The sequence below is a fragment of the Scyliorhinus canicula genome, chromosome 7 (genome assembly GCF_902713615.1).
Source record: "Scyliorhinus canicula chromosome 7, sScyCan1.1, whole genome shotgun sequence".
NCBI classification, from domain to species: Eukaryota; Metazoa; Chordata; class Chondrichthyes; order Carcharhiniformes; family Scyliorhinidae; genus Scyliorhinus; species Scyliorhinus canicula.
The window spans coordinates 137669505-137690283 of NC_052152.1; the positions used below are offsets into that span (position 1 = coordinate 137669505).

The window sequence follows — 20779 nt, forward strand, 5'->3', positions numbered from 1 at the left end:
ATGCTGCAGTGGTTCATGCCGGTTTTCCCGCCGGCATGGGAACTTAGTAGTCCCACGAAAGGAGAATCCCGCCCCTGGTCGTGGTTTCTGTTGGACATTATCACCATTCATATTTGTAATTCACTGTATGAGGAATATGTCGGTGGCACGGTAGCGGAGTGGTTAACACAGTTGCTTCACAGCTCCAGGGTCCCCGGTTCGATTCCCAGCTTGGGTCACTGTCTGTGCGGAGTCTGCATGTTCTCCCCATGTCTGCGTGGGTTTCCTCCGGGTGCTCCGGTTTCCTCCCACAGTCCAAAGATGTGCAGGTTAGGTGGTTTGGCCATGATAAATTGCCCTTAGTGTCCAACAAGGTTAGGAGGGGTCACTGGGTTACGGAGATAGGGTGGAGGTGTGGGTTAAGGTTGGGTGCTCTTTCCAAGAGCCAGTGCAGACCCGATGGGCCGAATGGCCTCCTACTGCACTGTAAATTCTATGTAATTCTATGTAATCTATGTACATTGTATGCATCAGAATTTTAATCCGCTAGGCTATTTTGGAAATATATTTCAATAAATATTTTGTATGAACCTATGTGAGACCCCTATCAGTGATACTCTGAAAAGCACCGATGACTCATCGGTCCGAGAACCCAGGTTCGATCCCGGCAGTTTGCACATTCTCCCCGTGTCTGCATGGGTTTCACCCCCACAACCCAAAGATGTGCAGGGTAGGTGGATTTGCCATGTTAAATTACCCCTTAATTGGAAAAATAATAAAAATGTAAAAATTCAAAGAAAGTGATTCTTTTGAAATGTCTTCAATAGTTTTTGAAGTGCACAAATTGATAAAATGAAGAAACACTGAAGACTCCATCCAGATTTTGATTGAAACTGATTTGAATTATTAGCAGATCTCCCATAGCATCGCTCAAACTACGTCAGAGGAGAAAGTCGGCACTATTTAATTAAATGGGAACAAAGTCCCATAGTGAGCACTTTTGGCCGCATGATTCCCGGTGCTCGGATTAGATACAGAGCCTCAGCGGGGAACACACTGCACATAGCCCTGCTTTTTGCACCACTTGGAAATCCTCAGTATAGTGAGAGATCAGGACGCCATTTTTTAATCGATCTCTGAAACCCCCGACACGATTCCTGAACGTCCACCACAGCTCCAACTCACTGGGAAGAGGACCTTGGGCCCCCTGCACTCGCCTATAACCTGTGCAGGTCACTCTCAGTCTGACTGCTGCCTCATGCAAATTGCCAGCTTGGCACCTTGGTACTGTCAGCTGGCAGCCTGGCTGTGCCCCTGCCAGCTGACAGTGTCACCTGGCGCCTTGACAGTGCCACCCTGGCACTGCCAAGGTCCGAGGATGGCAATGTCAGCATGTCTGGGGGCACCAGCAGTGGCAGGGTACCACCCTTCCCAAAGAGCATGCACCTATGGCCTTTGATCCCCTGGGAGACTCCCATGAGTGCATTCCGTCTGGTGCCGGCTTGTGGAGACCAATACTGAGCAGCACTCACCTGAGATCTCCGAGGTTCAGTGGATAGATTCCAAAATCTCTTGGGCTAGATTCTCTGTTCCTGCATCTTAGTGCTGACGCCAACGGAGGATCCGTGGTGTTTCATGAAGGAAAAATCGGTGTGAAACCCGCACCAATGAGGGCCTAGCATCGGCGCTGCATGGGAGACCTGTGGAACGCGCGGAAAATTATTGGAGATTCGCCAGGTCCATGCTGCACATGTGTCGGGCTGACAAGCTGCAGCCCACTGTATACCTAAACACCCCACACACGCACAATCGTGCCGCAAAAGACGGCCCCGGCTTGCTGCACCACATACCCGTCCACCCCACAGCCCACCTCCTGGCCAACCCCCGCCTCTCCCCCCAGACCTGGCAGAAGCTCCCCTGGCAATGGCATGGATCCCAGCCACGTGTGGCAGTGCTGGACACTGTCCGTACGCCCTCTCTCTCCCCCCCAGCCACCACGCTAGCTCATGACCACTGGGACCAAACCTGTCCTGCGCCATTGGGAACTTGGTCAATCGGGAGCCGAGCTTTGCTGGTGGGCCTGCTTGTGACATTCCAACTGGTTTGCGAATGCGCACAGCACCTGTCCAGATGACACCGATTTAAAGGGGGTCAGAGCATCGCGACCCAGCATCAAACTGGCACCTGCTGCGATTTTGGCGCCTGGAGCCATTTTCCGCCTGATTGCCATTCCCGATTTCGGCATTGGGCAATGGAGAATCCTGTCCCATGTGTCTCGGAAAACTACATATTACAGTGAGTCTAGCTGTCTTGCTCTAATATGTAGATTTGCCAAAAAATTATCACAGCCACAATGCAATGTCTCACGAGATTGCATTAGATCTGATGAGGCGAAGGAAGCCTTTTAGATATCGGGATCTCCCAGCTTCTATCGACCATATTGTGCTGCGGTGTGCTGCATTTCTGGTTCTGTGTGCCCATTCAATCAAGCCCAGTATTGTGCAACCTGAGTGTTGATCCATATAATGTGTTGCTACTTGGCTTCCTCTTAAGGGCCCAATGCTGCAAACACCCTGCTCATTAGTGAAGTTTGTCAATTGATAGAGGCTTGAGAATTTCCCTACTACATGTTTAACCTTAATCCTAATCTCCAGCCTTCAAATGGGCTAAGCATGAAATCTCTGCATTTATGTGCTATTTGTTAAATGATAGTTTTGATGCTTTGAAATATGGGGCAGGATTCTCAGTTTAGAACTGAACTGAATCACTTCTGGTTTGTGTTGGCGCTTGCAGAGGTACCCAGAAGTGGTTCCCTCGGCCTTGCTATGCTAATTCATGCACGGTGAGGATCTCAAGGGATTCTGTTTCGAATCCCGCTATTGCGCCACCATTTTGAGCAGGGGGCCCTTTCATGTGGCTGTCCCATCTCCCCCCCACAACACAAATCCTGCCCTCACTGACAAGTAGAAGCATCTCCCCCGCAACCATAGGAATTGCTTTGTCAACCCACCTACAGGACGCATGCAGTAGGTTGACCCAACCCCCCCCCCCACGACCTCTATCCAAAACCCAAACAGACCTCCCCCGACCAGAGACTCCCATCCAACCCCACCAGAGACTCCCATCTGTACAAATCAGCTCATGATTTCAAAGTGCAGAGCTCATCATTATCAATGAAATAAATGAATTGTTTAACTTCATCTTCAAAAAGATTTGTGTTTATGTTCTCCTGGTAGAATTCACATAATTTATTGCTACAGTGGCTTTTCGCATTTTCATCGAAACGTTTTTCAAAAAGCATGCAAAATAAATGAACTTCTACTCTGCAATTTCACCATTATTGTGTCACAAATAACATTGGCAGTGTAAATGATGATCTTCTCTTTTTTAAGTGATTTCATTGTTTCTCATTTTATTGAAAAATAACTCCCTGTGACCTGGATGCTTCGCATCATCAGAGGGACCAATATATTTTTCTCATGCTGGTGTCTCTGCTTCCACCAAGCTATAATCTGAATTCTCCCTTTGTGTACCCGAACAGACACCGGAATGTGGCAACTAGGAGCTTTTCACAGTAACTTCATTTCAGTATTAATGTAAGCCTAATTGTGACAATAAAGATTATTATTGTTATTAATCATTTCAAACTACCATGAAAAGACTTTTAACTGAGGCTAACAATTGTCCAACATTCAATAAAGTATTTCCAACATTATACAGTGATTTGATGACATCATTAATTCTTTGAAGTAAGCACTTCCACAAAACTGTGAAAAACAACAATGTCATACTTTTCAAACTTCTCTGCTAAGGATTTTTCTTCAGCTGTCACATGTGGCTTTCCTGAATTTGATACAGCTGAAGATTTCCTTTACATCAGCAAAGTCATTTTCAGAGCCAAAACAGCATCTGCACGAACGGACCACCTGACGTCATAAATTCCTTGACTGTCAAATGTTTTCCATTTGCTTGTTCCAAGCGCGATTGTGACATATTCCACCAATGCGGGGAAATTTAAAAAAAGGCATACACATTTTAAACAACGTCAAAAAAAAGGTACAGCTCCCTCACAGGATTCAGTTGCAGCATTGCAGACTAAAGTCAAGGAGAAACAAGTGATGAATAATGCATAGGGGCTTGCATTGTTCAGTCTTGCTTGCTTGTAGAAAATAATATTTCCCTGTCATATTTGTGGCTTTATCAAAGCTTTGCTCAGAACTATTTTTGATGTCCAAACCTAAATTTCCAATGATTTTCAAAACAGTTGACTCCAGACAATCAGGAGTGTGGGATTGCAGCAGAATAAAATAAAGAAATCACTCTACAACTTCACCCCACCGCTGGTCACATCTTCAAATTAATGATAATTGGTCCACGTGACTCAGAACTAGTGTTGAATCAACTATCTGGAGTAGCATTTGGTATCTTTGGCTTCACTAGTGAATTGGTTTCTGAGCTGCTTTGCCATTACAGCAAAGCCATTTGAGGTTTAGTGCAGTAGAAGGTTGGTCTTCCCTGAGCCGCAATATTGGTAACTTTTCAAGTGCTCTTTGAGAAGCTCGTCAAATTCACTGAGATATTCAAGTCAGGCTAAAAAATTGCCCATTTGATTTGACACTGATGACTCACATGCCCCACCCATCTAGGTATCCGCGCCTCTCCTTCGCCTCGGGGCATCATCGTGCGCCTGCTGCTGCTGGCCTGGATCCGCTAGTGTCAGTATTCGACAGCTTGATTCACACACACCAGCAGTCTCTCCCTCGCCACTCATCGTGGCCTCTCGCATGCAAGCACCTCAAATTAACCGCTTGTTCCTGGTTTCCCCACTCATCCAGACTCACCAGTCAGAGCCTATCAGCAAATGCAGAGTAGTCAGTTCCCGATTGAATGCCCAGTGCAGCCCCCGCCCCCATTGGTTGGGGTCCTGTACATGGCATGGTATATTTCATTATAAATTCACCTCTGACTAAAGCATGAAACACCAAGAGATTTGACACATAAGTGTTTATCATATAATTATAACATCCTCTGTGCTATATCAACACTCCTATATTTTGTTTTGTAGAATATGTTACAGCTACTAAATTGCCAGCAAAAATTACATAGCTTGGATATCTTCCGTGGCAATGTAAATCAGAGTAGCGAATTTATTTTTGCATGGGCAGGAGTGTTACACCCTGCAAAGCAAAACGTATTATTATTCAGAATATTAAATTCTTCTCTCAAATAACCTCAGGATCTTGTTTGTGCGAATGGAAATACAGCTTCAGTTTCTCAAGTCTTTCTTCATTATTTGTATTTCCTCAAACCTTGAGGGTCCATTCTGCCCAACCATGAACGCTACAATTTGACAAAACCCCAAACTACAAGCAATACTCCCAACTGTGGGCCGTGGTAGATTTTTTTCAAAAGACTTACTATTGGGTTTCAACTTGTATTCTACACTCTTGCCACAGGAGTAGGCTTTATCAGCTTATGATGCTCCTTTTAATATCTTGCAAAAAACAGTTGAACCCCACAAATAGATCCACTCATACACCCTTCAACAGCTCCAACAACACTTAAGAACTTTGACACCACCAAGGACAAAGCAGCCCGCTTGATTGGCACACCATCCGCAAACATTCAATCCCTCCACCACCGACGCACAGTGGCAGCCCTGTGTACCATCTATAAGATGCGCTGCAGGAACTCACCAAAGCTCCAAAACCTTCAACCCCACAACCGCTGCTGCCTAGAAAGTGAGTGGGTGAGGTGTAGGAGGATGAGCAAGGACTGTGATGCAAAATTAAATCCAGCCCATAATATTAAAAAGTCCGAGAGCAGGATTCTCCGTTGGCTGATGGCGAAATCGGAAAATAGGCTCCGATGCCAAAATCGTGGCGGGCGCCGATTTGACGCCAAATCGCAGTTCTCTGTCACTTCGACAGTGGCGTCAATGCGGTCCGGAACACACGTACAGTAAACACCATTTGCGTACATTAGCGGGCCTGACCCGGTTTCTCCGAGGCCTCCACGATTCTCCGCCTCCAATGGCCCGAGTTCCCGACGCCGCGGTTCACTTGTGCTTTTAAAATTCGTGAAACCAGCATAATGGCTGCTGACGGAGGAATAGGGTATACGGAAAGTGCCTACCATTGACATAGTTTGCAAACAGTTGTGCCACTGACCAGGGGCTTCTGCCAGGGCTGGGATGAGTTGGGAGGGGTGATCAGGAGGTGGGCTGTGAGGTCGGGGTGGACTGGGCACGGAACACCATTGCTGCAGCCAGAAAGGCAGCCATGCAGCTGTGCACGCTGCTGACAGCCCACTATGAACATAGGGCCACGGGTCATTCTGGGTGTCACCCAGTGGGGTGGCCTATGGCCCCAGCTGGCCCATCAGCTGAATGGCGTGCTCCAGCTCAACCAGTGCCATTTTTCTTTTTGAAAATCTTTTTATTGGCTTTTCTCATATTTGTAAACAGTTGTTCCTTATATACATTACTAATGCGCTAATTTGCATTATTTTACAGAGAGGTTTGTTTTGTCCTTCATTTGACTAACTGTATGTACATTTTGCTGCCCTCTGGATCGGTCTATGATATCCTCTCCCTCCTCCCCCCCACCCCCATTGGATTCAGCACCCTTCCTCTTCTCTCGTGGTTTCCCCATTATTCTCCCTCCCCCCTGGGTTGCACAGTCCTTTTTCCTTCCCTGGCTTACTCCTCGTTGCTGGCCTCAAACAGGTTTCGGAACAACCTGAAGAACTGCCCCCAAGTATCAAGGAAGCCTTCCTCTGACCCTCGGATGGTGTACTTAATGTTCTCCAGGTGGAGAAATTCCGAGAGGTCAGCGAGCCAGTCTGCAGCTTTGGGCGGTGCTGCCGATCGCCGGCTGAGCAGGATTCTCCGGCGTACGGTTCGGGAAGCAAAAGCAAGGGTGTTGGCCCCCTTCCCCATGTGTAGCTCTGGCTGCTCCAATACCCCAAATATTGTTACTATTGGGCATGGCTTCACCCTCATCCCCACAACATTGGACATTGCTTCGGAGAAGGCTGTCCAGAACCCAGCAAGCTTGGGGCAAGCCCAAAACATGTGGGTGTGGTTGGCCAGGACCCTCTGGCACTGTTCACATTTGTCCTCCACCTCCGGGAAGAACCTGCTCATTCGGGTTCTGGTCAGGTGCGCTCTGTGCACCACTTTGAGCTGCATTAGGCTTAGCTTTGCGCAGGAGGAGGTGGAGCTCACCCTGCTCAGTGCTTCGTTCCAGAGTCCCCATCCCACCTCTGTCCCCAGTTCGTCCTTCCATTTTTGTCTGGTCCTATCCAGAGGTGTTCGGGCTCTGTCCAGTAGCTGTCCATATATTTTCCCACATAGCCTCCCCTTTTCGCTGCTTGCACCTATCAGGTCCTCTAGTAGTGTGCTTTGTGGGGCCTCGGGGTACCCAACTGTCTCTTTGCAGAGGAAGTGCTTTATTTGAGGGTGTCTCAATTCCTGTCCTTTTGCGTTTCCACTTTCTCGTCAGTTCGTCTAGTGTCGCCAGTGTGCGCCCTACGTAGAAGTCCCCGACCGTCAGTGTGCCCCCGTCCCGCCTCCATATTTTGAAGGTGGTATCTAGCATGGCTGAGGGGAATCTGATTGCCACAGATGGGGGCCAAAAGGGACATTTTGGTTATCCCGAAGTGGTCTCAACTGGGTCCACGTTCTCAGCGTGGCCGCTACCACTGGGCTCGTTGTGTACATTGTTGAGGGGGGATGGGAGTGCTGCTGTGGCCAGGGCCCAGAGGGATGTTCCTTTACAGGATGCCTCCTCCATTTGTACCCAATCCGTGTCGGGTTCTTGTACCCATTCCCTCACTTTTTCCGCCGTTCCTGCCCAGTGGTAGTATTATAGGTTCGGTAGAGCCAAACCCCCTCTGACTTTCTCTCTTTGCAGTGTCAGATTGGGAATTCTGGGGTTCTTGCCCCCCCCCCCCCCCCCCCGCCCCCCCCCCCCCCCCCCCCCCTCAACACAAACGCCATGATTAGCCTGTCTATGTTTTGGAAAAAGGCCTTCGGGATGAAGATCAGGATGAATCTAAACAGGAAGAGGAACCTTGGCAGTACGTTCATCTTGATCGTCTGCACTCTTCCCACCAGGGAAAGTGGGAGTGAGCCCCACCGTTGAAGGTCTTTTCTTACTTCCTCCACCAGGCTGGTCAGGTTCCACTTGTGGATCTGTGTCCAGTCTCTGGCTATTTGGATCGCCAGGTAACGGAATCTGTTCTGGGCCGTTTTGAATGGGAGCACCTTCAGCTCTGTCCTCCGCCTTTTGGGTTCACTGGGAATGTCTCGCATTTACCCAGGTTAAGTTTGTAGCCCGAGAAGGTTCCAAACTCTTTCAGTATTTGCAGTATTGCCTTCAGTCCCTCCTGCAGCTTTGAGACATAGAGGAGCAGGTCATCTGCATTGAGTGAGACTCTGTGCTCTCTGTCTCCTCTCCGGATTCCCTTCCTGCTTTTTGCGTTCCGCAGGGCTATCGCCAGGGGTTCGATCGCTAGCGCGAACAAGAGTGGGGACAGGGGGCAGCCCTGTCTTGTTCCTCTCTGTAGCTGGAAGTATTCAGAGCTGGTGGACATTCGGACACTCGCTTTGGGAGTGTTGTACAGGAGCCTCACCCAGGCGGTGAACCCCGCTGGGATAAGTATGTGTGTGGATTTTAATGTGTATATGTGGCTGCAGCTTGTCAGCTACCCAAGTGTCACGGATCCGGCGAATCCCGCACCATTTCTCATTGGAATCGGTTGTGTTCCACGTGGCACGGTGCTCGCCCGCCATAGTCGCTGAATCGGTCCAGGTTCGGCACCAGTTTTGCTGTCGTGAAAGTCCACGAATCCTGCCCGGCATCAACACTTTATTTCAGGAATGGAGAATCCAGCCCCTAGTTTCTTATTAATAAATAATGAACATTTTCAGTCAGGTCAGATTCCTGGAAATACTGGCATTCCTGTGGTTTCAGTACTAAACTTTGCCTAATATTGACAGAGCCCTGGGGATAACATAGTAAATAGCTGCAGCTGAATTGGGACAACACAAAATAATTAATGAAAATGACTGAGCTGCTTTAAAAAGGATACAAGACCAGATGGTGAGAGTAAAGGGATAGGAAGACTGAGATGAAATGGAAGGAGACATGTATGGAATATGAACACCAGCACATGCCGCTTGGCATAATCATCTGCTTCTGTTGTGTATATTCCGAGGCCTGAATTTTACGCTCACCACTGCTCCCGCTGCAGGTTCTGAGGCAGAGGGTGGAGTGTAAAATAACATGGATGGCATACCCCCTGGTTTCATACTACCCCAATGCAATTTTATGGTGGGGAGGACAGGGGCTCAGATGGTAGATCACCCAACCCCAATTAATGCGCTTACATAGCCACTTTGTGGCGCCCGAAGACTGCTGTGTGGGGTAAAAAAACGTTCTCATCCTCAATTTCGGGTGGGAAAGGTGGGGCTCCATTGGAAGGCCCTTTCATACTGGGTTGACCTTCCCTCAGGCACTAGAGACCACGAGCACAGCCCAGCCCCCAACCTGGCCCGATTCGGTCTATCCCTCACAGCAAGTTCAACACCCCTCATACGCCCCCCCAGGCACTTAACAGCATTGTGATGCTGAGGTTTAGGGCACGAGTCTCCCAAAAGGGAACAGTGCCGAGAAACACGTGGCTATTCAACACGACTCGCAGTGAAAAAGGGGTTGAATTACTACATAACCCCGTTTTGTACAGTGGGGAGTTCTGCTTGCTGGAACACTCCATTGTAGCGAGAGATTGAGACACCATTTTTAAATGGCATCCCGATCTCGGAGGCCCCTGAAGAATTCAAGACTTCCCCTCCAGCCAAACACAATATGGGAGGGAATGGGAGGGTCCCAGCGCCCGTCCCTCCCCCTAACACCCACGCCGGACAACCTCAGCCTGATCACACACGTGCAAAAATGCCAACTTGGCACCTTGGCAGTGCCAACCTGGCACCTTGCGCTTATGTCAACTGGCACCCAGGTTTCACTGCAAGCGTGCAAGGCTGTCACTGCCAGGGTATCCAGCTGGCACCAGCAGCACCAGGGCACTACCCTTCCCAAAGGGCATGCAGCTGGGGCCTCTGATCCCCGGGAGATCCCCATAAGTGCTGTTCTGTCTGGTCCCCATTTGTCGGGGAAGGGATTGAATCCCAAAACTTCAGATACCTCGGGAATGTACACATTAGAGAAACGTTAATTGCCTCGCTCTAATGTGCAGATTTGATAAAAGGTGATCCGCCCATTGTGGGCAGGATTCAAACCGCAGCGTCTCGCAAGATTGCGTTGAACCTCACAAGGCATTGTGAGATGGGTAGATCATGGGTAGTGGGGTCTCTCGGCTTTCAATGGCCATGCTCCACCGTGGCGCGCTGTTTTTTCGGTGCAGCGTGGCCATTGGGTCGCGCCATTCGTCACAGGCACAGCACTGCAGTATGTCTTCTGGTCACTGGCCACTGCTGTGCTGTGCTTGGATGAGCTGAAGAGTTGTCGGCCAATCTGATTGATTGCCAGCTCTCCAAGGCAGTTATTCCTTCGAAATGTGGACAGAAGTCTCATCTGCGGCCAGTCAATGCTCATTGGAGTGTGAATTGGCAGCCCAGGCCTGTTGAAGTTGGTTAGGACGTGTTGCCTGCCAACTCTCCAGATGATGAGTGTCGAGTGCTCGCCATCCTGAAAATTCAGGCCTGTGTATTTTCTTCAATTCCCTTGTTTATCAGCCAGATGATTTATTTTCTTTCAGTTTCTAAAGGTTTTCAGTGATTTATATCATGATGAGCTGTTTCACCTTGTCCAAAGTAAACCCACGAATGCTGTGTAGATCCACAGAGTAGAATCCCTACAATGCACAAGGAGGTTATTCAGCCAATCGAGTCTGCACCAACCGTCCAAAAGAGCACCTTACCTAGGCCCACTCCCCTGCCCTATCCCTGTACCCCATAACCCGACCTAACCTTTTGACACTAAGGGGCAATTTAGCGTGGCCAATCCGCTGAACCTGCATACCTTTGGACTGCCATGATGTGGAGATGCCAGCGTTGAACTGAGGTGAGCACAGTAAGAAGTCTTAAGACACCATGTTAAAGTCCAACAGGTTTGTTTCGAATCATTAGCTTTCAGAGCGCAGCTCCTTCCTCATTCATCTGAGGAAGGAGCTTTCACCTGGTATTGGACTTTAACCTGGTGTTGTAAGACTTCTATCTTTGGAATCTGAGAGGAAACCAGAGCACCCGGACAAAACCCACACAGACACAAGGAGAACATGCAAACTCCACTCAATCACCCAAGGCTGGAATTGAACCTGGGTCCCTGGTGATGTGAGGCAGCTGTGCTGACCACTGTGCCACTGTGCCACATCAGTTTAGTGTGGCACATTCCTGGGAAATGGGTTCCTGGGAAATGGGTTCATACTGCATTTAGACGTAGTGCAAACTATTTCTACAGCATGTTTCTCTGCTCTTAATTTTTTTTAAAGTGTTCTGGCCAGTTGGAATTGAACAAAGAATTTTGGCAGACCATTTATTCCATATAGGACATTATATCAGAGTCTGAGTGTATCTCCCACTAATAACTGCACATCACACACTTTCTCTACAAGCTGCGCTCTGAAGTAAAGTCACTGGATTAAAATCAGGAGCAGATGGTTTGGCAAATTTTCCCCTTTCATTGTCAAGAAATATTAACAGATGAATATATCTCAAGATGGTTAGAGAGAGAATTGTTCTATTCCCAAACTGCCCAAAAAAGTTTACTACTTTTGGGGGAAATAAAATGGGTTAAGCTGCGAAACTGCAGCAATTGCTCGTCACATGATGCATCGTAATTTTCAGATGCCTCCATCTTCTAATTGAGTTTGATGAACCCCAGTACATATTTAATACAATTATAGAATACCCAGACACACATAATAAATACCACCACTGTAGATGCAACATAAACTAAGCACATGCTGAGGAATTGTTCAGTTTAAATTGGAGCTATATCATTTCATTTATAATTGAAACTCAATACAAAGCACTTAAAACTTGCTGTATGCATTTTTACATATTTATTTAACTTGGGGGCTTGTCTGGGATCTATGGAACGGGACACAGCAACATTTGGGTTGCAGTATAAATTACAAACTAGTAATATAACATGACTCTGGAGGCTGCTGATGTTTTCTTCAGGTGATTGATCAGGTTTATTTAAAAGGACTTCAAAAACAGGTAAATTAAAAATAGTGGTGCCAGCTAAAGTTAGGAAGGCAGAGGTATATGATATATTGATTGAATGCTTGGATCTGTTAGAGGCACAGAAGAGCCATGAAGTAGTATAGCATCAAAGTCATTTTCTGGTGGAAATGGAGCTGCAGATAATTTGATTGCAATTCGAGCATAAGAAGGAATTAAAATGAGTAGAAAAAGAAATGGAGATGCAGCAAAAAGAAAGATAACAGCTTTTCAAGTGGAAATTGAAATGGGGAGGTTGGAATTATAAAGAGAGGAAAAAGCAAAAGAGAGAGAATTCCAACTTAAGGCACTGTAAATTAAAAGGGAACTGCCAGGAGTCAGAGGGGAGCTTAATCCGAGAACAGTGGTGATATGTTATAAAGTTCCTCCCAAAAAGAAACCTTTTGCAGAGCATTGGATAAAATAGCAACCCAACTGGCTGAAAGAAAAATGGACATTACTCATGCAAAGTAAATTGATGGGGAGGGCACAGGAAGTTTATGATTCCCTGTCAGAGGGGGTGTCTAAGGATTATGATGTGGTAAAAATGGCTATTCTGGGTGCATATGAATTATCATAACATTCGGGTCCTGGACATCCAGAGAAGAAGCTTTGTGAGTCTCTCTCTCTCTCTCTTTCTCCAGAGAAGCTGCATAGCTGTTGTACATCTGGATAACTCTACAGTGAAAACCATTGCAGACTGAAAACAGAAACCTGGAACTGAAAGCCTAGACTGAAGGAAGCTGGGTTAGAAGACAACCATCTGAAACAAAGATTCTTACCCTTTTATTTTCGTTATTATTTTTATACCCCTCTTTTTCCCTTGGTTTTTGTTTGTCTGTCTTATGTTTGTGTAGAGGGTGGGGTGAGTAAAGGATGGGGGTTAGGAATTAGATAATAGTTAAGCAGTTGTATTTGCTGTACATTTAATTATGGTTATGTTATTAATTAAACAATAATTGTGGTTACATCTATGAACATGGTGGCTGTAATTATTGGGCAGCAAAGGGCCAAAGACTTTGGGTGTTCTAAGAAGAATTATTTATTAATTTAAATAGTGTTATGATTCCGGGTCAAGTGGGGCTGGAATTGACCGCACACCAATCCAGGGGATGGTAACATCTGGAAGGACGAGATCAGAAGACAGATGGGAACACCGCCACCTGCAAGTTTCTCTCTAAGCCACTTACCAACCTGACTGGGAAATATATCACCAGTTCTTCATTGTCACTGGGTCAAACCACAGGCAATGCAGTGGATCAAGAAGGCAGCTCATCACCACCTTATCAAACGCAGTTAGGGATTGGCAATAAATACTGGTCTAGCCAGCGACACCCACTTCCCTTGAATGAACTGGAAAAAATATCTGCACAGTCTGGTGTCATAAATGAATGCTGCAGAATAATGGAACAAACTTACACTACGATAATTATGCGAGGCTTTTTGGAAAAAATGGAGATCATATATTTATAATGTGAGCTCAGTTATTATTTCTAATCATCTATTTCTTTGATTGTGATCAGAGAAGGTTCTTGCCAGCTATCTTTGTGTGTTGAACCGACTATTAACTGAATCATTTCTAACCAAATCAGTTAAGGAGACAATCGCAACAGGCACTTTGTAGGTAACTCTCTGAATGACGGGGGTTCATTGTAAAATGGGAATAGCTCTCAGTTTAGCAGGTAGGTGCACTGCTCTGGTTCGGTAGCTCTCACCTTTCTCAGGATGATAATCCCTTCTTGTGCCTCCGTGTCTGTGATGACGCTGAACTTATCGGAACCATCTTCTTCTTTCAGGGTGTAGGTCATCTCGGAGTTTTGGCCCAAGTCAACGTCTTCAGCCTTCACCTTTCCAACTGTTGTCCCAATGGCTGCTGACTCGGGCATACTTAGCTGGTACAGCTCTGGAAAAGAGAACACAGCATTTCGAGCAATTTGCCTGTGATCCCGCAATTTTACCCCCCCCCCCCATACGTTCATGCACTCTTCACTGAAAGGGCACGCCGCTGGCCTGCTCTTTTAACTTTTCCCAAAGCGAACCTACAACACCTACAATAAAACAAAAGAAAATTCTGGCGGTCTCCAGCAGGGCAGGCAACGCCTGTGAAGAGAAGAAAGAGAGTTGAACATTTCAGATCAGCATAGACCTGAAGCATGAACTCTTGTTTTACCTCACAGATGCTGCATGGCCCGTTTCGGTTTTCCAGCATTTTCTCCAGATTTCCAGCATTCGCAGTACTGTTCTTTAAACAACAACTTGATTCAGCATCCCGTCTAACAGAGGCTGACTTTAATGGTCGAGCAATCTGTTACTGAATGACAATATTCAGCTTCAGCAGTGAATCCAGATTCCATTAGGAAACAAACTAATTGGAACCAGGTAATTTTGACATCCCTAAAATAATACGTCAAATGTTTGCGAAATCCATATGTATTTCCTATCAGCTGCTCCCAATAGTGTGTGATACCATTGCCTGGCACTGAATTATATAAACTAGGAATTTAACAGGCCGAATCCTGACCTATAAATTTATTGGTTTTATTGATCTCACCCAGGGTGGGAATTTTTGGCCCCTGCCGGATGCCAACCATTCCCCCCTCCCACTGCGGGTTGCCAGGCAGCGGAGGGTATGAACAGCGGGAAACCCCATTGACAGTGGCGGGACCGGAAGATCTGGTCTGCCTCTAGCACCACCAGCAGGCCAGGGCGGAAATTCCTGTCCTTCACTAAAATTAGTTCAGTTGTTACCAGTGTAAAATAAATTATCCTGATTTTCTGCTTCTGATCTGTGACTGAAGATGTCCATTTATGGAGATGAGGTGATAATGGCATCTGGCTCAGCTGCATTGCTATCCAATGTTTTGGGTCATGCAGGAAGAACGGCCAATTGGATGAGGTTCTGGACGGTTTCCAGTAACAATGGAGCCATATGCTAGCACCAAATGCAGCCTTTGGGACAGAAAGCTGGAAAATGATCTTAAGGCAGTGTTTCAACTGATAGTGTTCTGCTCTGGCTTCTGGTTACATAGCCTCCTGGCTATTGGGAATATATAATTTTTCATTGCTATGATATCAATATTAATTTGCAGAGGCAAACAAAATATGGTCAACCAAACTTCCAAGGATACAGGATAATTGACTCCATCCAGTGAATCACGCATTAAGATAGTTTTTGAGGAGCTTAATAGAAATAAAAGATTCTAGCTTTGTTGTAAGGAACACCATGAAATGTACAGTACTGAAAAGCACTCTCTGGAAAAGTCTACAATGATAATCAATCTGAGAGACTGGAGATAAGAGCTTTTAACCTCTTGCACTTGTGTGGTATGGGAGAAGGGGGCCTGGATTTTGCAGCCGCAAATTGCCTCCATGCAAATATCAATACTAGCGCAAGGTCATTGAGTCGCCAATACAACATCACCACCCCAGTCCCAGATATTATGGAAGGTGAGTGGGTGTTGAAATTGGAAGCCAGTTCACCATTTTGTGATTGCCAATGAACAAACTCCACTTAAACATAATCTTTTATTGTCCGCTGCATTTATTTTGGGCGTCAGACATGAAAACATTTGAGAATGCTTTACAACAAGGCAGGACAAGGGAAAGGTCAAACAACATGACCATGGCTGTAAGCAGAAGCAGATTCTGCTGGTGAAGTTGGCAGTGTCCGCAGGATTTTTTTGTTGATTTATTGACTTTTAGAAGCCTGTCATGAGAAATAAAGACAGATTATGGGAACAGGGCCCTTCAACGTTTTGGCTGCGGGCAACCTTCTGATAATGGGCAGTCTGACTCTGTATTCAACTGTCTGAGGTGGAGGAGGCAGGAGTGAGCCGACCACTCACTTTCCATTCTGCATCCCCCTCCCCGCAACACGCACACACACCAGCCTGGGGGCTGTTGGTAGTGGAGGGAACACAAACGAGTCAATCATGGCCAAACCGCTCAAACCCTGTTTCACAAACAATGAACAAGAACAAAGAAAAGTACAGAACGGGAACAGACCCTTCGGCCCTCCAAGCCCGCACCGACCATACTGCTCGTCTAAACTAAAATCTTCTCCACCTTCTGGTTCCATCTCCCTCTACAGACAACCTCGAAGAAACGTAATGGGTGTGATTCATGAGAATTTTCAAAAAGGAATTTGATAAGGCATTTTATGTGAAGAGTTGCCACACCTGAAGCTAAGGATGGTGGCTACTTGGAGGGAGAGAGAGAGGTGTGATTGGAAGGCAGGAAAGGAAAGGCAGAGGCTCCAAGAAGCCTTGCTGAATGGAAAGATACAGTGAGTATTGTGCAGAGAGGAGCGATGTTGGGGTTATGAATATTCTTATTCATTGGATTTGGGATTTCAGGGATATCGCGTCAGCTAAGTGGAGGGATGAGGTGACAAATTGTTTCAAGTATTGTGAAAACCTCAAGGGCATCATAGATTAAAATACCAGAAGCAACAAATCCAAGATAGTTACTACCGAATTCAGGAGGAGAAATTTCTGTACTCGAGAGTGGTTTGAAAGTGCACAGAAAGTGATTGAGGCAATATAGACACATTCAAATTGAAGTGAGACCAATACAGAGAGAAAAGTGCATGGAAAGGTATGCTCAAGGCTGAAATGTAGCCAATAAAATGGGAGGTGTCACGTGTGTAGGAAGAACACAAGCATAGATTCATTAGGCCACGGGTAATTCTGTGCCATCAGCTTTATCAGGGTTGTGAATGAAATGTTGCATTTGGACAGTACCTGAAGTGAAATTGACTAAGGGCGCGATTCAACCACTGAGTTGCACACGGCTCAGATCTGGGCATGCCGGGAAAATAGTGGGAATAGAGGGCGCAAACCAGTTTGAAGCAAGAAGGCGCTGCGGGACCTGGTGCGCGACATTGGTCCAAGTAGGACTCTGATGACGCCATCGAAGAAATGCTCTTGGTGATTGCTGGTGCTTTGGTTGCTCGTGTGGTGAGTGCTGCATGTAACTGGCATGTCACCATGGATTAAACATGCTGGAAGTCAAGGATATTCAACTGCACCTTGAGTGCCAGTGGAATATGTGGATGCCAGGATTTGGTTTCAGTGAGATTGGGCTGTTTGTAGTGTCTGCACAGCTGCGGCTCTTGGATGGAGAATGGCACTGATACGTGGACAAGTAACACATTGATAGACAGATCATTTCTACAACAAAGTTCGGGGCAGGATAACATAGTCTCAGGCTTATCCTCCGTTTCTGTTGAGGAATCTGCGAGGTTGATACCGGGGGCGGAATTCTCCAATCCACGGCCAAGTGTCCACGCCGTTGTAAACGCCATTATGTTTTACAATGGCATGAACGGGCCATTCCCAGGACTAATGGTCATTGGATAGACATATGGACGATAAGGGAATAGTGTAGATGGGCTTTAGAGGGGTTTCACAGTTGGTGCAACATTGAGGGCCGAAGGGCCTGTACTGCGCTGTAATGTTCTATGTTCTATGTTATTCTGGCCCCTACAGGGGGCCAGCATGGCGCTGGAGCAGTTCACGCCACTCCAGCTGCCGAACAACTGTGCACCGCTGGATCCGCACATGGGCAGTTGCACCAGCGCCATTGAGGACATGAGCAGTGGCGCCGGCGCCAACGCGCGCATGTGCAGTGGCCTCCTTCAACGAGCCGGCCCAGACCCAACATGGCGTACGACTACAGGGGCCGGCGCGTCAGAAGGGAGGCCCCCAGGCAGAGAGGTCAGCCTGCCGATCGGTGGGCACGATCGCGGGCCAGGCCACATTGGAAGCCCCCCCCGGGGTTCGACACCCCCTACCTCCCCCCCACAGCTACTACCCGACTCTTCCACGCCGAAGTCCCGCCGGCCCAGAGCAGGTTAGAACGGCGCCGGCGGGACTCAGCTCTTTTCTTACGGCCACTCGGCCCATCCGGGCCGGTGAATCGGTGGGCCGGCCGCGCAGAGCGGCCCGCAACCGGTGCCGCGCCAACCACGCCGGCGCCAATTCTCCACTCTGAGGAGAATCCTGTGCCGGCATCGGGGTGGCGTGGCCCGTTCGTGGAGATTCTCCGGCCCGGCCCAGGGCTGGGAGAAGCCCGCCCTGTGTGTTTGGATTTTTTGTGTGAAAATGAGTTGATATAACTTTGTATTGGTATCAGCATGGAACGGGGATGTTTCCTTGTTGTTAAAGGTTAGTTGATAAGTGGGATGTTACATCATTGATTTTCAAATCTTTGTTAATGTTGACTGTTTAATAGACAAAATATTCTCAACTCTCAAGTGCCTACTCCAGGGTACACATGCTATGCCTCAGAGGATGATTAGTGCTGGGCATTTCAAGAAAGCTTTGATGCCTGAACAGTTTGCCTGAACCCTGGAAGCGCCATTGAGGCAGCTGCCAATAAGCAAACACGAAAGAGCTGGGTTTCAACATTGGGGAACCTCTCAAGATCAAATTGTAAGTGTGTGCACCACGAGAGGGCATCGGATCATGGCTTCCCTCCTGTTACCAACAGAGGTCTGGCATCTAGGGGTTCCTGATGTGGTCGGGGGTGAGTTTGCAAGCACAACTAGTTTGCTAGCAAAACAAAGTTTGCTAGTACAACTAGCTCAGTGGATGGCACTCTGAGAGAAGGCAGGAGAATCATGGTCAGGGTGGGGGATGAGATGCTGGACAGCATGTGTTGCACAAGACTCCATCTGAACAAAGAGACAGTGGGGTACGTGTGCTACGTCCTCTCAGACATGGAACCCCGTTAAGGAGGAGGACAACCCCTCCTGGTGGCCATTAAGATTCGCACTTTGTCTTTCGGAGTGGGGTTCGCAGTGTATGCATTGGAGTGGGGTTTGCGGACTGTACAATAAAATAATAATAATCACTTATTGTCACAAGTAGATTTCAATGAAGTTACTGTGAAAAACCCCTAGTCGCCACATTCCGGCACCTGCTTGTGGAGGCCAGTACGGGAATTGAACCTGCGCTGCTGCCTTGTTCTGCATTACAAACCAGTTGTTTCGCCCACTGTGCTAAACCAGCCCTTGAGAGGTTGACTGCAGTGTGTATTGGAGTGGGCTTCACATTTTGCATATATGTGTGGATCTCACAGTGTTTGTACATCAGTGGCATTCACAGTGTCATTATAGCGGTTCAGCTCATAATGTGTGTATAGGAGTTGTGTTCATTGTGTATGTGTAGGAGTGATGTTTATAGTGTATGTTTCAAAGGGGCATTTGGCAGTGTGTGTATAGGAGTAGGGTTCACAGGGTGTGTATAGGAGTGGGGTTCACAGGGCGTGTATAGGAGTGGGGTTCACAGGGTGTGTATAGGAGTGGGGTTCACAGGATGTGTATAGGAGTGGGGCTCACAGGATGTGTATAGGAGTGGGGTTCACAGGGTGTGTATAGGAGTGGGGTTCACAGGGTGTGTATAGGAGTGGGGTTCACAGGGTGTGTATAGGAGTGGGGTTTGCAGGGTGTGTACAGGAGTGGGGTTCACAGGATGTGTATAGGAGTGGGGTTCACAGGGTGTGTATAGGAGTGGGGTTCACAGGGTGTGTATAGGAGTGGGGTTCACAGGGTGTGTATAGGAGTAGGGTTCACAGGGTGTGTAGAGGAGTGGGGTTCACAGGGCGTGTATAAGAGTGGGGCTCACAGGATGTGTATAGGAGTGGGGTTCACAGGGTGTGTATAGGAGTGGGGTTCACAGGGTGTGTATAGGTGTGGGGTTCACAGGGTGTGTATAGGAGTGGGGTTTGCAGGGTGTGTACAGGAGTGGGGTTCACAGGATGTGTATAGGAGTGGGGTTCACAGGGTGTGTATAGGTGTGGGGTTCACAGGGTGTGGATAGGAGTGGGGTTCACAGGGTGTGTATAGGAGTGGGGTTCACAGGGTGTGTATAGGTGTGGGGTTCACAGGGTGTGTATAGGAGTGTGGTTCACAGGGTTTGTATAGGACTGAAGTTCACAGGGTGTGTATAGGAGTGGGGTTCACAGGGTGTGGAAAGGAGTGGGGTTCACAGGGTGTGGAAAGGAGTGGGGTTCACAGGGTGTGGAAAGGAGTGGGGTTCACAGGGTGTGTATAGGAGTGGGGTTCACAGGATGTGTATAGGAGTGGGGTTCACAGGATGTGTATAGGAGTGGGTTTCACAGGGTGTGTATAGGAGTGGGGTTCAGAGGGTGTGTATAGGAGTGGGGTTCACAGGGTGTGTATAGGAGTAGGGTTCACAGGATGTGTATAGGAGTGGGGTTCACAGAGTGTGTATGGGAGTGGGGTTCACAGGATGTGTATAGGAGTGGGGTTCACAGGGTGTGTATAGGAGTGGGGTTCACAGAGTGTGTATAGGAGTTGGGTTCACAGGGTGTGTATGGGAGTGGGGTTTGCAGGGTGTGTACAGGAGTGGGGTTCACAGGATGTGTAAAGGAGTGGGGTCCACAGGGTGTGTATAGGAGTGAAGTTCACAGGGTGTTTATAGGAGTGAGGTTCACAGGGTGTGGAAAGGAGTTGTTTTCATAGTGTTTTTATAGGCGTGGTGTTCAATATGTGTGTATAGGAGTTGCTTTCACAGTATGGGTATA

General features: G+C 47.6%; 1 protein-coding gene across 3 annotated transcripts in view; it reads right to left on the reverse strand.

Annotated features, from left to right (window-relative positions):
• Positions 1 to 20779, reverse strand: part of LOC119969409 (cadherin-22-like) — a 1080568-nt gene that overhangs the window by 355025 nt on the left and 704764 nt on the right. For all 3 annotated transcript variants that reach the window (XM_038803029.1, XM_038803028.1, XM_038803030.1), the window contains one exon: positions 13945 to 14132. In XM_038803029.1, coding sequence (XP_038658957.1) covers positions 13945 to 14132 — 188 coding nt within the window. The remainder of the gene's footprint in view (positions 1 to 13944; positions 14133 to 20779) is intronic.